At 43.6% G+C, this 12,355-nt stretch overlaps 1 protein-coding gene across 1 annotated transcript in view; it reads right to left on the reverse strand.

Moving 5' to 3' along the window:
- Positions 1-5,881, reverse strand: part of FAM91A1 (family with sequence similarity 91 member A1) — a 28,950-nt gene extending 23,069 nt beyond the window's left edge. The window contains exons 1-4 of the mRNA XM_055704921.1: positions 5,694-5,881; positions 3,795-3,879; positions 2,663-2,814; positions 1,705-1,762 (exon numbers count right to left, since the gene is read on the reverse strand). Of these exons, the coding sequence (XP_055560896.1) occupies positions 1,705-1,762; positions 2,663-2,814; positions 3,795-3,879; positions 5,694-5,765 (367 nt within the window). The 5' untranslated portion in view covers positions 5,766-5,881. The remainder of the gene's footprint in view (positions 1-1,704; positions 1,763-2,662; positions 2,815-3,794; positions 3,880-5,693) is intronic.
- Positions 5,882-12,355: the final 6,474 nt, after the last annotated feature.

Consider the following 12,355-nt stretch of genomic DNA (forward strand, 5'->3'; position numbering starts at 1 on the left):
AGATTTTATTTCTCTTAAGACAGTCTTAAGCTGAAGGTACATAAAACATTCCTCAAAGAATCACACCTATTTCTATAATACTATTTTTAATTACTGTTTCTTCCAAAAAAAAAAAAGGATATTTATAGGAGCTAAATTCAGTTCAAACAGAATTTGACAGAGAACTGCGTGCATCTAAAACCAGAAGCCATCCCCATTCATTTACTCTGTACAGGTTAAAAAAAATCCCTTCTACCCTGTGACTTGAGTGATATGGGAATAATCCAAGCCCTTTCTCTCCTACACTCACATCAACAGGTAATAACTGCTTCAAATAAACAGGACTAAAGTTGTACCAGATTTTGGTCAGAAGTTAGGAGGAATAAAAACTAAGCCCACACTACACACTGGATTAGAACTTCAAACTAAGAATTAGAGCAAAAAAGGCCACCTAAGCCTCTAAGGAAGATGATTAAGATGCAGTTGAGCTAAACTGAATCAAAATTTAATTCTATAATCTCTAGCCTTCAACCATTAAGGAACTGTGAACAGATACTGGAAAACCACTCATTAGTTTTAACCCATATTCTGTCTCAGTTTTAACTCCAGCTTTGTAGTTCCACACCAGTTTTTATCAAAAAATGTTAATAAAGATGTTTAACTTAATTATACCACAGTCACTGACTGGCAGCTGCTGCTAAAGTAACAGAACTGTTATGGAAAAATAACCAAATGCAAAGAGCCACTCAAACACAGAAGCCTTTCCTTTCTTCATACTCCTATCACTAGATTTCCAACAAGCTACATGGAGCTGAGGAAAAAAGGTTTTGCCTTATATGTTTCCCCAGTGTGAACATTACATAGAGGCAAATTAGCACCATTAACAAGATCCCTTTTAAAAACAAAAACAAAATATAGAGGCAAATTAGCACAGTTAACTGACAATATCTTTTTAAAAACAAAACCAAACCAACTGTTTTCAGAAGCTGCAGGCTACTCCTCACCTGACTACACACTATCCTTATATAAATTCATACCCAAGGTGAGGAATGAAGTCTTAGCTATAACTTCTCAGTGGCAGGTGCGATTAACACCTTCCCTACACCAGCAGCTTACATTTTGCTCCGTAAGACTTACCAGTAGGCTATTGCTCTTACTCTGTTCCCCTCCACCAGGTTCAATGTTTCTGCTTTCCTAATCTCCCCATCCTATACTCACAACAGTCTAATAGAAAACACTATAAAACATCTGGCACATCCAGGAACATCATAAAATAGGAGATTCTCTTTTCTGGTACACCATCCCTTAGTCCACACTGATTCTAATTCACAGGAGCGTCAACAGCCTTTCAGTAACTTGCTAAAGCTTTCTGCCCGACACATGCCAAAAAACGCACTAGGAGAGGACCAGCAACTCAGCTTGCTGATGCCCAACAGCCAGTAAGACTTTTCACCCAGAAGCACAAGCAAACAGGAACGCGATATAAGGACAGACAGAAGCTGTACAAGGTCTTGCACCGGGCCTATCTGTACTCAAACTAGCCCAATTCCAGCGCTGACCACGTGGTCAGAACCCTGTATGGAGAGCACATGCTCCTTAATATCACTATTTAAACGCTTGTACACCTACATTCACATGCTTATGTTCAAACAAACAGATGCCCACAAATCTGTTTTCAGAAGCTCCTTATTTCACTGAAAGCAGTAACAACTAGGTAATACTTACAGTCAGCAGCAGTGAAGTTGGGTAACGAATCATAGCTTTTTTCACTGTTCATTATATCCTTAAAAAGACAACAAAACTTACTTGCAACAAGAATGTCATCATTTCAGTGAAGCAGGTAGGTCCAAAATTCTGCCTGCCTTTTTTTATTTTTAAGAGAAAAATGAACTTAAAACAAATTTATTAGTCAGTTACCTTATCAAATTTGCCAATTGCTTGATTAATCGTTATACAGTATGTTAAATACCTAAAAAAAGGACTTCTGTTTAATGTAAGCTTTACAAAGAAAAATGCAGATTGAAAGAATAACCAAAATCTTGTATCTGTCTTCACACAAAAAAACAGCACACAGAATTGCTAACAGTAATAACAGAATAAGCTAACAATCTGTTTTGTCTGCCATCACTATACACAAAAAAAGTTTTAAAAAAGCACTTCTGATATCCAATGAAAATAAAAGGTTGCCAGAGGGCTAACCTAAAACAGAACCATCTTTGTTCTCATAAAAAAGCATCTACTTCAAGCTTTTACAAAAGCTTCTAATACAGTTAAGTGTCCTTTTTGAAAAAGAACAAAAAAAGAAAATAACCATTTAAATGTACTGGTTTTTAAAAATGGTGAATCTCTTCATTCTATTAATCGAACAGAATAAGGTATTTCTTTTACAGTTTGAAGTGAAGAGTCATAAATCTCAAACATCAAAAGAGAAAGACTGGCCTCAGAGTGCGTCCCACCCCAGCTCCACATGATGAAGCCCAGCTCTTGGGAGGCAAACAGGGGCAGAAGGGAAGAAACTGCAGGTACAAGTAGTTCTCTAGACCCTTTCCTTACGTTTCCTTACTTGTTAGTAGACCCCCCTCAAAACCAAACAAACTACGTGACACTGCCTCGTATGCATTACAGGGCCATTACCATGATCTCTAGGACAGAAAACATATTCTCACCATGGCTTTGTACTCACCTCCATTATGCCTGTGTAATAGGAAAATGGTGTTACCCTCAAGCCTTTTACCATGATGTCAGACAAATGATAAGGGTACAACATGAGATGATCTCGGCTGTATTTTAACAAATCTTCATAATATTTACGTTCATCTTTCTTGACATGCTTAACTACAAGTGGAGAAACAAAAAGTTACACTATTCTATGATGTTCAATTTTAAAGAAACGTTACAACAGAAGTATTAAGAATAGTATAATGGCAATTGACAGAAAACGAAGAACAAAATAAAGGAGTGGTGCAGGGCATTCAGCATCCAAGGATTTCTATGTATGATAGCAGTACTCTTACAGCCTTTAAGGATGACATTAAAACAGAGCAGATTTAACTTATAGGTTAACAGGGAGGGATCCATTGGCACAGAACTAACACAGGCTGTAGAAAATCATCTTTTAATTATCACAGAACAGTTTGGGCTGGAAGGGACCTTAAAGATGATCTAGTTCCAACCCCCCTGCCATGAGCAGGGACACGTTCCACTAGGCGAGGTTGCTCAGAGCCCCATCCAGCCTGGCCCTGAACACTGCCAGGGATGGGGCATCCACAGCTTCTCTGGGCAACTTCGTCCAGTGCCTCGCCACCCTCACAGTAAAGAATTTCTTCCTAATATCTCATCTAAATCTACCCTCTTTCAGCTTAAAGCCAGTAGCCCTTATCCTATTGCTACACACCATAAAAATCAGTGAAGCTATAATCTACTTTGGGAAGACAAATGAAGGCAGTCAATGCAAACTAATCAAAGTCTGCAAACAAGTCAGGGCCACTGTCTGCATCTCATCTAGTGACAGGCTTTATTTTATTAGTCAAATCCTCTCTTAACATCTCTTAATTTCTTGGAAAAGGGCAAGATAAGTACAGCAGAAATTCAGCTCCACCTGCCAACTCAGTAACCTTAAAGAGTGCTTCACTAGAAAAGCTGCCAAACAGACTCAGAAGTCAAGACTTTTCTTGATGTTTTATCATTTAAAAGTATTTCTTTTCAGGGAAGGAGGGACCTTTGAACAGGGCTAATCCTTGCAGTTTTGCAGTAAGACAAGCTTCCATGCAGAAGAGTTGGGTAACAATAAGAAGTTACTTAGCTTCTTTACTCACCTAAGTTATTCCGGTATCGTAACTGATTGCGGATGCTGTAGAGTACGACCTGCCTTTCATATTCCCTCTGAGAGTTTCCAAGACCCTTGAAAACATAAAGGCCTTTTAGCTGACAAACACAAAACCCCTTTGAGTTAAACCACGGCAGTGTCTTATGAAGAAACATATGCAGGCAGTTGTCATTACTCAGGGAGTCCCTCAGTTCAACAGTGATACTGTATTTAGTCTCTGTATGAGGTCAAAAGTACCTTTAGTTAAATAGCTCACTGCACAGGATGCAGATTTAAGCAATAATCTTTAGCCTTTTTCTTCATAGTACCATTTGGATAAAAAAGCAGCGTCTAATTCTCATCCATCTCAACCATCTTCCAGAAGACATGAAACATCAGGCATTTTACCAAGCATTCAGCCACTTGCAGCCTTGAAAAATTACCCAGAATTAGCCTAACACAAACCAAGCATGGTGAATGACATGTAAACTTCCACTTCTCCAGCTAAGCTTATTAACGCAAAAAATAAATACCGAAACAGCTCAAGTTGTAGCTTCACACAAGCAAGGCAATCAAGTGATCTTAGGTCACAAGATTAAGGTGTGAGCACAGCACATCACTTGACTATCATGAAAGAAGACAGAACAAGAACTCTGGTTGATGCTTTAAATGCCTCATTTCAAAAACTGTCCCCGCAAAATTCTTCGTATTACTCTTCTACTCTGCATCCGCAACAAGTGATCTTCTTGGGTTTTTTTCACCCTGTCCTGGTTCCTTCACTGATGCTAATATTAACAAAGATACTCAGATAAAACTGTACTTTACTGCATATATGGGATAAACAAGTAGGTTGCACACATACTACAGAATCAGGTATTAGAGAAGAAACATCTGGTATCACAGACAGGGTCCATAATTGATTAAGTATCCAAAGAGAGATCCAGGTATTTGCTCAAAGCACAAAAATATTAAGGACTATTCTAACACTAATGTAAACAAAACAGCATTCCAGAAGTTACACTTAAGTAAATAACACATTAAATACTAATAGGTTTTCTATCCTGAATCACACAGCCAACAGTATAGCACTTCAGCTGCACAGGTAAAAAAAAATTATCATTCATGCCCCTCTTACAGCTCCTGAAATCCCAAATTCAACGAATTCAGTTACTCAGGGCCTGCAGCCACTGCCCTCTCCATCCTTCCTTTGTGCAAGAGCAGGAATTGTTTAACAGCATCTGCTTTCAAGCAGAGTAAGACTTTGGAGATGAGAACCTCCCCTCCATGTGACACAATACCTCCCCTCTGCTATTAGAGGCCCATTAAATCCAGCAAATCAAAATTTCATGAGGTTTTCTTTTCCACGAGCCACTCGTGCAACAGTTCCCTGGCTACGGAATCCGATGGCACCTGCGTCCCGGCTCAGCTCACAGTATCCAGGGCTTGCATGAGGGACAGCCGGCTCAGCCGGTCTCGTGTCTGCACAAGCTGCGAGAGGACCCCCACATCCCCCGCTGCCCAGAGACCCCAAACCACCCCTACGCCTCCCTCTCCTCACGGAGGGCCGCCCCAAACGCACAGGTATATCCTGCTCCTCACATACAGACCCGACACCACTCGTTTATCCCCCCTCGCCCCAGGGGGGCCGCGCAGCCCCACACCCTCCTCACACGCCGCTCCCCGCAGGAATCCCCACACCCGCCGCCGTAACCCCCCCTCCCCACAGCCACACGCCTCCCTCCCCCCCGCAGGAACCTCACGGCCCCCGCGGACAGGGCCGCCTGCCTTCCCCATGAGCCGGCCAGGGCCGGGTCCCCCCATCTCCCCGCACCCCGCCCCGCACCCTCCCGCTTCCCCGGGCCGGGAGCTCGGCAGCCCGGACTCCGCCCGCCCGCCGGCCGGCCGGCACCTGCTTGACGCTGGCCGGCAGCCGGCCCCAGGGGTAGTTGTGGCGGATGTGGAACTCCACGTCGATATTCATGGCGAGCAGACCCGGCCGCGCCGCAGGGCCCCGCCACCGGGAGGCGCTGCAGCCCAGGGGCCGCCCTGCCCTCAGACCCCCGCCGCCGCCACAGCCACCTCCCGCCCGCCGCCGCTTCCGCGTTACGCCCCCGGAAGCGCCTGCAGGCGTCACTTCCGGCGGAGCGGGGCGTGGCGGTCACCCCGGGAGACGGCCGGCGGAAGCGCCGCGAGTGCGGCTGCGCATGCGCGGAGGGGAGGCGGTGGGTGGACAGCGCGGCTGCGGCCCAGGGGGCTTGACGCTTCTTCGCATCGTCGGACGGCGGGGGAGCGCGGCGGCATTATGATTTTAAAAAGCAGCTGCAAGCGGAGCGGGTTGTTCTCCGCAGTCGGGGTGCTGGAGCCCGGCAGCAGCAGGGGGACGCGGCCGGGCTGTCGCGGCCTGGTGTGCCTTGTGCTGCCACAGCGGCCCTAAGGCCCAGGTGCCTGTGCCTTGGGGAGGTAAACCCTCCCCTGGGCTGCTTCCTCCAGACACCCGCGCCGCCGGCCGTGGGCTGACACAGGTTGGGAACAGAGCCCAGGTTAAAATACCTCTGTTACCTGCTGGGTTAGTTTTAACGTTCATTTCCCTAATGCAGTTGATGATACACCTGGACGAATGCTACTCCCTGCTCAAAGCAAGGGCAGGTACAGCAAATAAGCGTTTCAGTACAAGGAATGCGCAAGATGTTAGTTTAGGAGTGGCCCCGGGCTACGGCAACTGGCTTGTGCCCCCAGTACACGGTCTGCACAGTGTGGGGGCTGAAAGCTTGCAGTTCTGATACCACCAGCCACCCATCCTATTCACGCAGGGTCTCGAGCAAGTGGATTAATATTATCAAGAAAGCTGCGTCAAATAAATAGCAGCGGGTGCCCTTCCTTATCTTACAATCTAGGTTCTTGTGTGTCATTTAAAGTCTTACCTGTGTTGAAATCAGCAGCTTGCCATGCAGAAGCATTTTAAGTGTCAGGGAATTGGAGACAGGGGAAGAGTTCTATATTTTTAACACTACAAAACATTTTAGTGAATGATTTAGTGTGTTAGAATAAACAAAGCAAGTGAGGCCCTGATCACACGTGTAATTTATTTTTAAGGCTGTTACCATGCGTGCTTGGTAATAACCTTGGGGCTGAAAGGGGACCAAGAGCAATAGAATCTCAGTGCTCTGTTATCTTCGACTAATTCCCCAGAGAACTGCAGACCCAGTTCTCCTTTTTTAGCGTCACTGCTATCTTTAGGATCCTACTTTTGCATTAACTGCAGAGACACAAAGCCTCAGCAGTGGATATGCCCCATGGTGCCGACACACAGAGAGATCCCTGCAGCTGAGGACATGGTGAACAGCTCACATGATCTCCAGAGTTTCAGATAAGACCTCCCTGCTCATGTCACTGGCAGGCTTCAGTCCAGGAACAGTCACAGCCTGTGAATCTGACTTCATCCCTCAGTTCTTTTAACCCCAGCTCTCAGGTTTCTTATGAGCCCTTTTCTGTCACACCCTACAATGGTTTATAAGTAAACTATGAAAAGATAGTAATAAAAAAACCTTTTTTGCCTTGCCCATTGCTATATAACCAGATGGTACGGGTAGTTGGCTGGTACTGTTTGTTTGCTTTTGATATGAGCAATTGGACATACCTCTCAACAGGGCAGGACAATTTTTTTCTTCAATGGTTCTGAGGTAAATTATCTTGTTAGTGGCACCAGCACCTGAATAATACTTTTAGTAAGACACAGATATGAGAATCCACAAGCTAAAAATTCAAGTGCTTAGAATAACAGTAATGTATGCATTATTCCTCTTCCATTAAAGCTATCAGCTGTCTCAGACTTTTCAGTGATAGCACTGGCAAAAGGGAAGAAAAACAAGACCATTAGAAAGCAACTATTGATGTAGGGTAGATCTTCAGAGAGGCAGAATAATTGAGCAGAGCTCTGATTAGAAGCCAATAGCAGAAGTACTTGATTTTCAACAGGATTTTGTTCTTGTTGAACAAAAAACAGGACAAGTGATTCAAATTCACTTTCTAAATTAAGGTCATAGATAAAACACTCTGAACTCCTGCACCTTCACCTGAGGTTATTGAACTCTGAAGTTATAATCACACTGTTTTAAATCATGTATATAAAATACAGTGAGCAGTGAGGATCAGGCTACTGATCCTTTTTTCCAAAGCCTAGGATATCATTAAAACCACTTCCCTTCCCAGCTCTGTTCATCAGGATTGATATTTATGTGTAGGATGTTGCACAGTTTACAGGTTCTCCAGCTGACCCTTCAGGAAGTTGCAGCAATGAACAGATCTGTCCTGGAACAGAGGCACTATGTGTAGGCTTGTCCAGTCCTTTACAACTTTTCCTGACCTCTCTTAGAACTCACAGGTAATCAACTGGTTCAGAGATTGCTACACCTAGTTTGATGCTCAGTAGACCTGTGCTGCTGACTATATATAATGAATATTCATTACTTTTTTTTTTTTTTTTTTCTATTCTGGTTGGTACACATGACTACTTACTTAAATGCATTAATTTCTGGCAGGAATAATATTTCTTTGTGAGGACAAGCAAAACAAGGACTGAAAACTTAGCGTGGTATGCATCATCCATTAGCTGTTCTTCTTCCACATTCTCTAATAAATCTCCATTTACCTTTGCTTATCCCTTACTTCTGAGCTATTTTTGGACCATCTTCTTTTTGCCTTTGCTGTCTCTTGCTGTTCGTAACTCATTCTGTCCACTTGCTTTTCTAAATTGATTCCTGTGTTGTTCTCTCTATCTACTGGCAGCTTCAGTTATTGTTAATTGACTTGTGGAGTTTTGCTTTCTCAAAGAGCATTTGCGGCAGACTTACTGCTACACATTTTTCTTACTGTGTTACCTATCTTTCCTCCCTATAGAGAACATTTGCTTCTTGAGTTTCAATATATTTGCTTCCAGTTATTCTCAGCAGCCTTCATTCTTGAGATCACCTTCTCAAAAGACATTACCTTTTGGTTCACTGACTTTTCAAAAGTCTGCTTTTTTTTTTTTTTTTTTTTTGTTATTCCAAGTCTTTTGTGCTTTTTCCTTGCAACAATTTAACTCCATGTGTCAGTACTGCTTTCAGACAAATTACCTTCCCTTTCTGGATTTTCAACCAGCTCCTCCTTGTCCAAGATCAGAAGTAGCAGCTTGGCTTCCTCTAGTGAATTCCTCTGTTTCCTGTAACAGAAGTTGGCTTGATGGACTGGTGGGGGCCTGCCAGTTTGCCTTTCCCACCAACAGGTAGCTGAGATATCTACCGGTATGTGTAGTACTCTGAAAGTATAACGTATAGTACTCTGAAGGTATAATATACAGTACTCTGAAAGAGTGACCTGAGCTGAACCAGTGCAGCTCTCCTCTGAACTAAGCACCTGCACTGAGAAATTGCAATGAGATCTCTTAGTCACATTCCTTCTTTGAGTCCTGGCTGGCCTGAGCAGCTGCATGCCACCTTCACCGACAAGTGAAGAATATCTGCTCTCCAAGGTGACTCTTTTCTCTTCCTTGGGAGTGATTTGTGCAGCACTCCTGAGCTGCTTATTCAAATTGACAACTGTTGATCAGATCTCAAGACCAAATAGTTCCCAGGGAATTATTTCCTCTGAAATAATGCTTTTTGCATATCCAGGAATGGGCCACTGACTTCCTTCAAGGACACCGACTTCCAACAGGAGACAAATCAATTGTAAATGCCTGGTTTTAGCCAAGTTTGTTGATGGGCTGAATTGTTTTAGGACTTCCACTTCAGTTTTCAACCCCTTCATTTCTTCTCCAAAGTGAACATTTGAAAGATTTGAAAGCTTCAGTCCTTCCTGCAACTTACCCCTGATAGTGAATGTTTTGGTATACCTGTCTGAAAATCTGATAAGACTGATAGTGCCTGATCAGTCTCTGGTCAACCCACCACCCGTTTTGTCTGGTCTGTATCAATCTCCAAATACGGTTCAGGATTCTTGTGGTTGTCTTTACTTTCTGCAAATTCTCAGTCTCACACAGGTTTTCCAGAGATCAACAGAGCTGAACAGGAGTGGCAGGCAGTGATACCACTGTAAGAGCCCTTTCATGGCTCATACCAATGCTGCAGTCAAAGTTGGTGAAGGCTGTTGACTCTGATGTAATCCACAAGCCGTGTTTCTCTGTCACACAAATCCAGGTGTTTGTCTCTCCAGGGAAAGTTCTGCCTCTTGCAGACAGAGAAGGCACCATCTCACTGCCCAGCCCTGTGGGTGCACTGCTGCCACCCACAAATACCCTCTGCAAAAAGCACAAAACTCAGCTTCACTTAGTTCTTACCTGTTACTATCTCGGTCCTTTATTATTTTATTTACTTCACTAGACTCAAGATTTTCATTGCCTCTACCATTTAGCCTTGGTGAAGGCCCATCGACTGCAACCAGTTCTGTGGTTGCCTTTAGAACAAAGACTCGCTTGGTGGTCACCAGCAATAATCTCCAGAGTAGCAGTGTGTAGAAGAATGGCTGCAGAAGCGTGGCCACAGAACCCCTGAGGGTCTGCACAGTCCAGGCCTGGAGTGCACAATCCAGGCCTGGAATTAGAAGTGTACTGGAATTAGAATTGTGCTGAAGTTAAAAAGAAAGTAACTTTGATCTATTCTTGAAACCTGGTGCAAAACCAAGAACAGGAGGTAGATAGAAGAAGTAACAAACCGCAAGGCCGAGACATAGCTGACGCAAATAGCTGCATGAATAGAATGCTTGTTCCAATCATGATTAAGCTTTGAAAGCATGATAGTGTATTTAGGCTATATAAGAATTGTTGGAAGCTAATAAAATTGAGCAAGATGCGTAACTCATATTGAGTAGTTTCTTGACTCCGGCGGACTCTTCTCCCTATAGCAGTGTTATCCATCAACAGTTATGCTCTGCAGTGTGTGATGTTTCTTACCTGGGATATTATTTCATTTCTTTTTCACCTTTTTGAATTGTTCCCGCTCCACCTTTCAGAGGAGGATGTTTATAGGCACCCTTCTGGTAAGCCTCTAGTGCCGCCTTGTCCTCTGCATCCAGCCTACTTGGTCTTGCCATGGCATAATACCTGTCCCTCAGGTTTCCATGCTGCTGGCAAAAGAAGGAAGAAATAGGTAGAGGCGGACTCCATTCACTAGATACCGAGAGATGCCCCTATCTCATTGCCTGGGGGTATGTCACCCACAGGAGTACGGTCCTCAGATCTTCTGCAGGGAGTCAGTCCTGTTATTTACAAAGCTGAAAGATACCATACGGTCCTTAATTTTTGTAAATTATACAAGCTTTTAAACTCCTGGTACATAAGCTAAGTCCACCAAACTGATCAGTGGGAGTAGCACATAGTTTTCCCACCGACACCCTATTTGCACATTCAGATAGATCATTTGCATGCACAGCACGATATACTGTGACTCGGTCTGCTGTTTGTTTTAAATCCTTAATGAGCTGAGCTGCTGTACTTCATTCACAACCAGTAAAAGCAGCAGGATTACGAGTCTGTATTTGAGTATATGAGTGCCCTCAGATCTTACAGATTCCAGAGAAACCCTGCAGTTGCTTTCCCTCTGACTTCAGTGTTCCCTTTAATGTTAGTTGGGTCGGCTTTATTCCCAAAAATATTATGAAAGAAGTGGGTAGTTCCCAGCTCAGTAAAGACTTTGAAGATGCCTTTGAGACAGTGTGTTACTACAAAACATTGAATTCTGTATAAAATTCTTCACATTCACATTTGAATTTTACATAGCATATGTTCAAACACCATAATCAAAGCTGATCATTTGTTTTCACGTGTGTTTGAATGGTAGCAAGGTCTTTGCAGGAAAGTACTGTCTATCAAATCATTTAAAACCTAGAAATATTACCACACTTCCAGTAACACTGTGATTTTTTGTATTTTTTTTTGCTGACTGTTTAGATAATCACATAGAATTTTAACTTTTTTTTTTTCCTCCTGAACTGCTATAAATTCAAGTGTACTTGTTTTCTTCTCTTTCTTTCCTCTGGGTGCCTTACCTGAGGTCTAAAGCAGAACCTTGCCTGGCTGCCAGATGCCCACCAAGTTACTCTCTCACACCCCCGCCTCAAAAGGGAGAAAATAAGATGAAAAACCTCATGAGCTGAGGTAAAGACGTGGAGATTGTTCATCACTTACTGTCATGGGCAAAACAGGTTTGAATTAAGGGAATTAATTGATTTTATTGGCAATTAAAAGTAGAGCAGGATAGTGAGAAACAAAGACAAAACTAAAAACACCTTCCTCTCCCCGCTCCTTCCCAGGCCCAACTTCGCTTCTTCACTCCCAGCTTTTCTACCTCCTTCCCCCAAGCAGTACAGGGCTACAGGGAATGGTGGTTTTAGTCACTCCATAATACTTTCTCTGCTGCTCCTTCCTCCCATATTCTTCCCCTGCTCCAGCATGGGGTCCTCCACAGGATCACAAGTCCTGCCAGAAAACTTGCCTCTGTGTGGGCTCCTCTCCACCAGCCATCATTCCTGCCAGGAGCCTGCTCCAGCATGGGCTCTCCAGGGGCCGCAGCTTCCCTCAGGGCATGTCCACCTGCT

Source organism: Falco cherrug, chromosome 3 (genome assembly GCF_023634085.1).
Source record: "Falco cherrug isolate bFalChe1 chromosome 3, bFalChe1.pri, whole genome shotgun sequence".
Classification (NCBI taxonomy): domain Eukaryota; kingdom Metazoa; phylum Chordata; class Aves; order Falconiformes; family Falconidae; genus Falco; species Falco cherrug.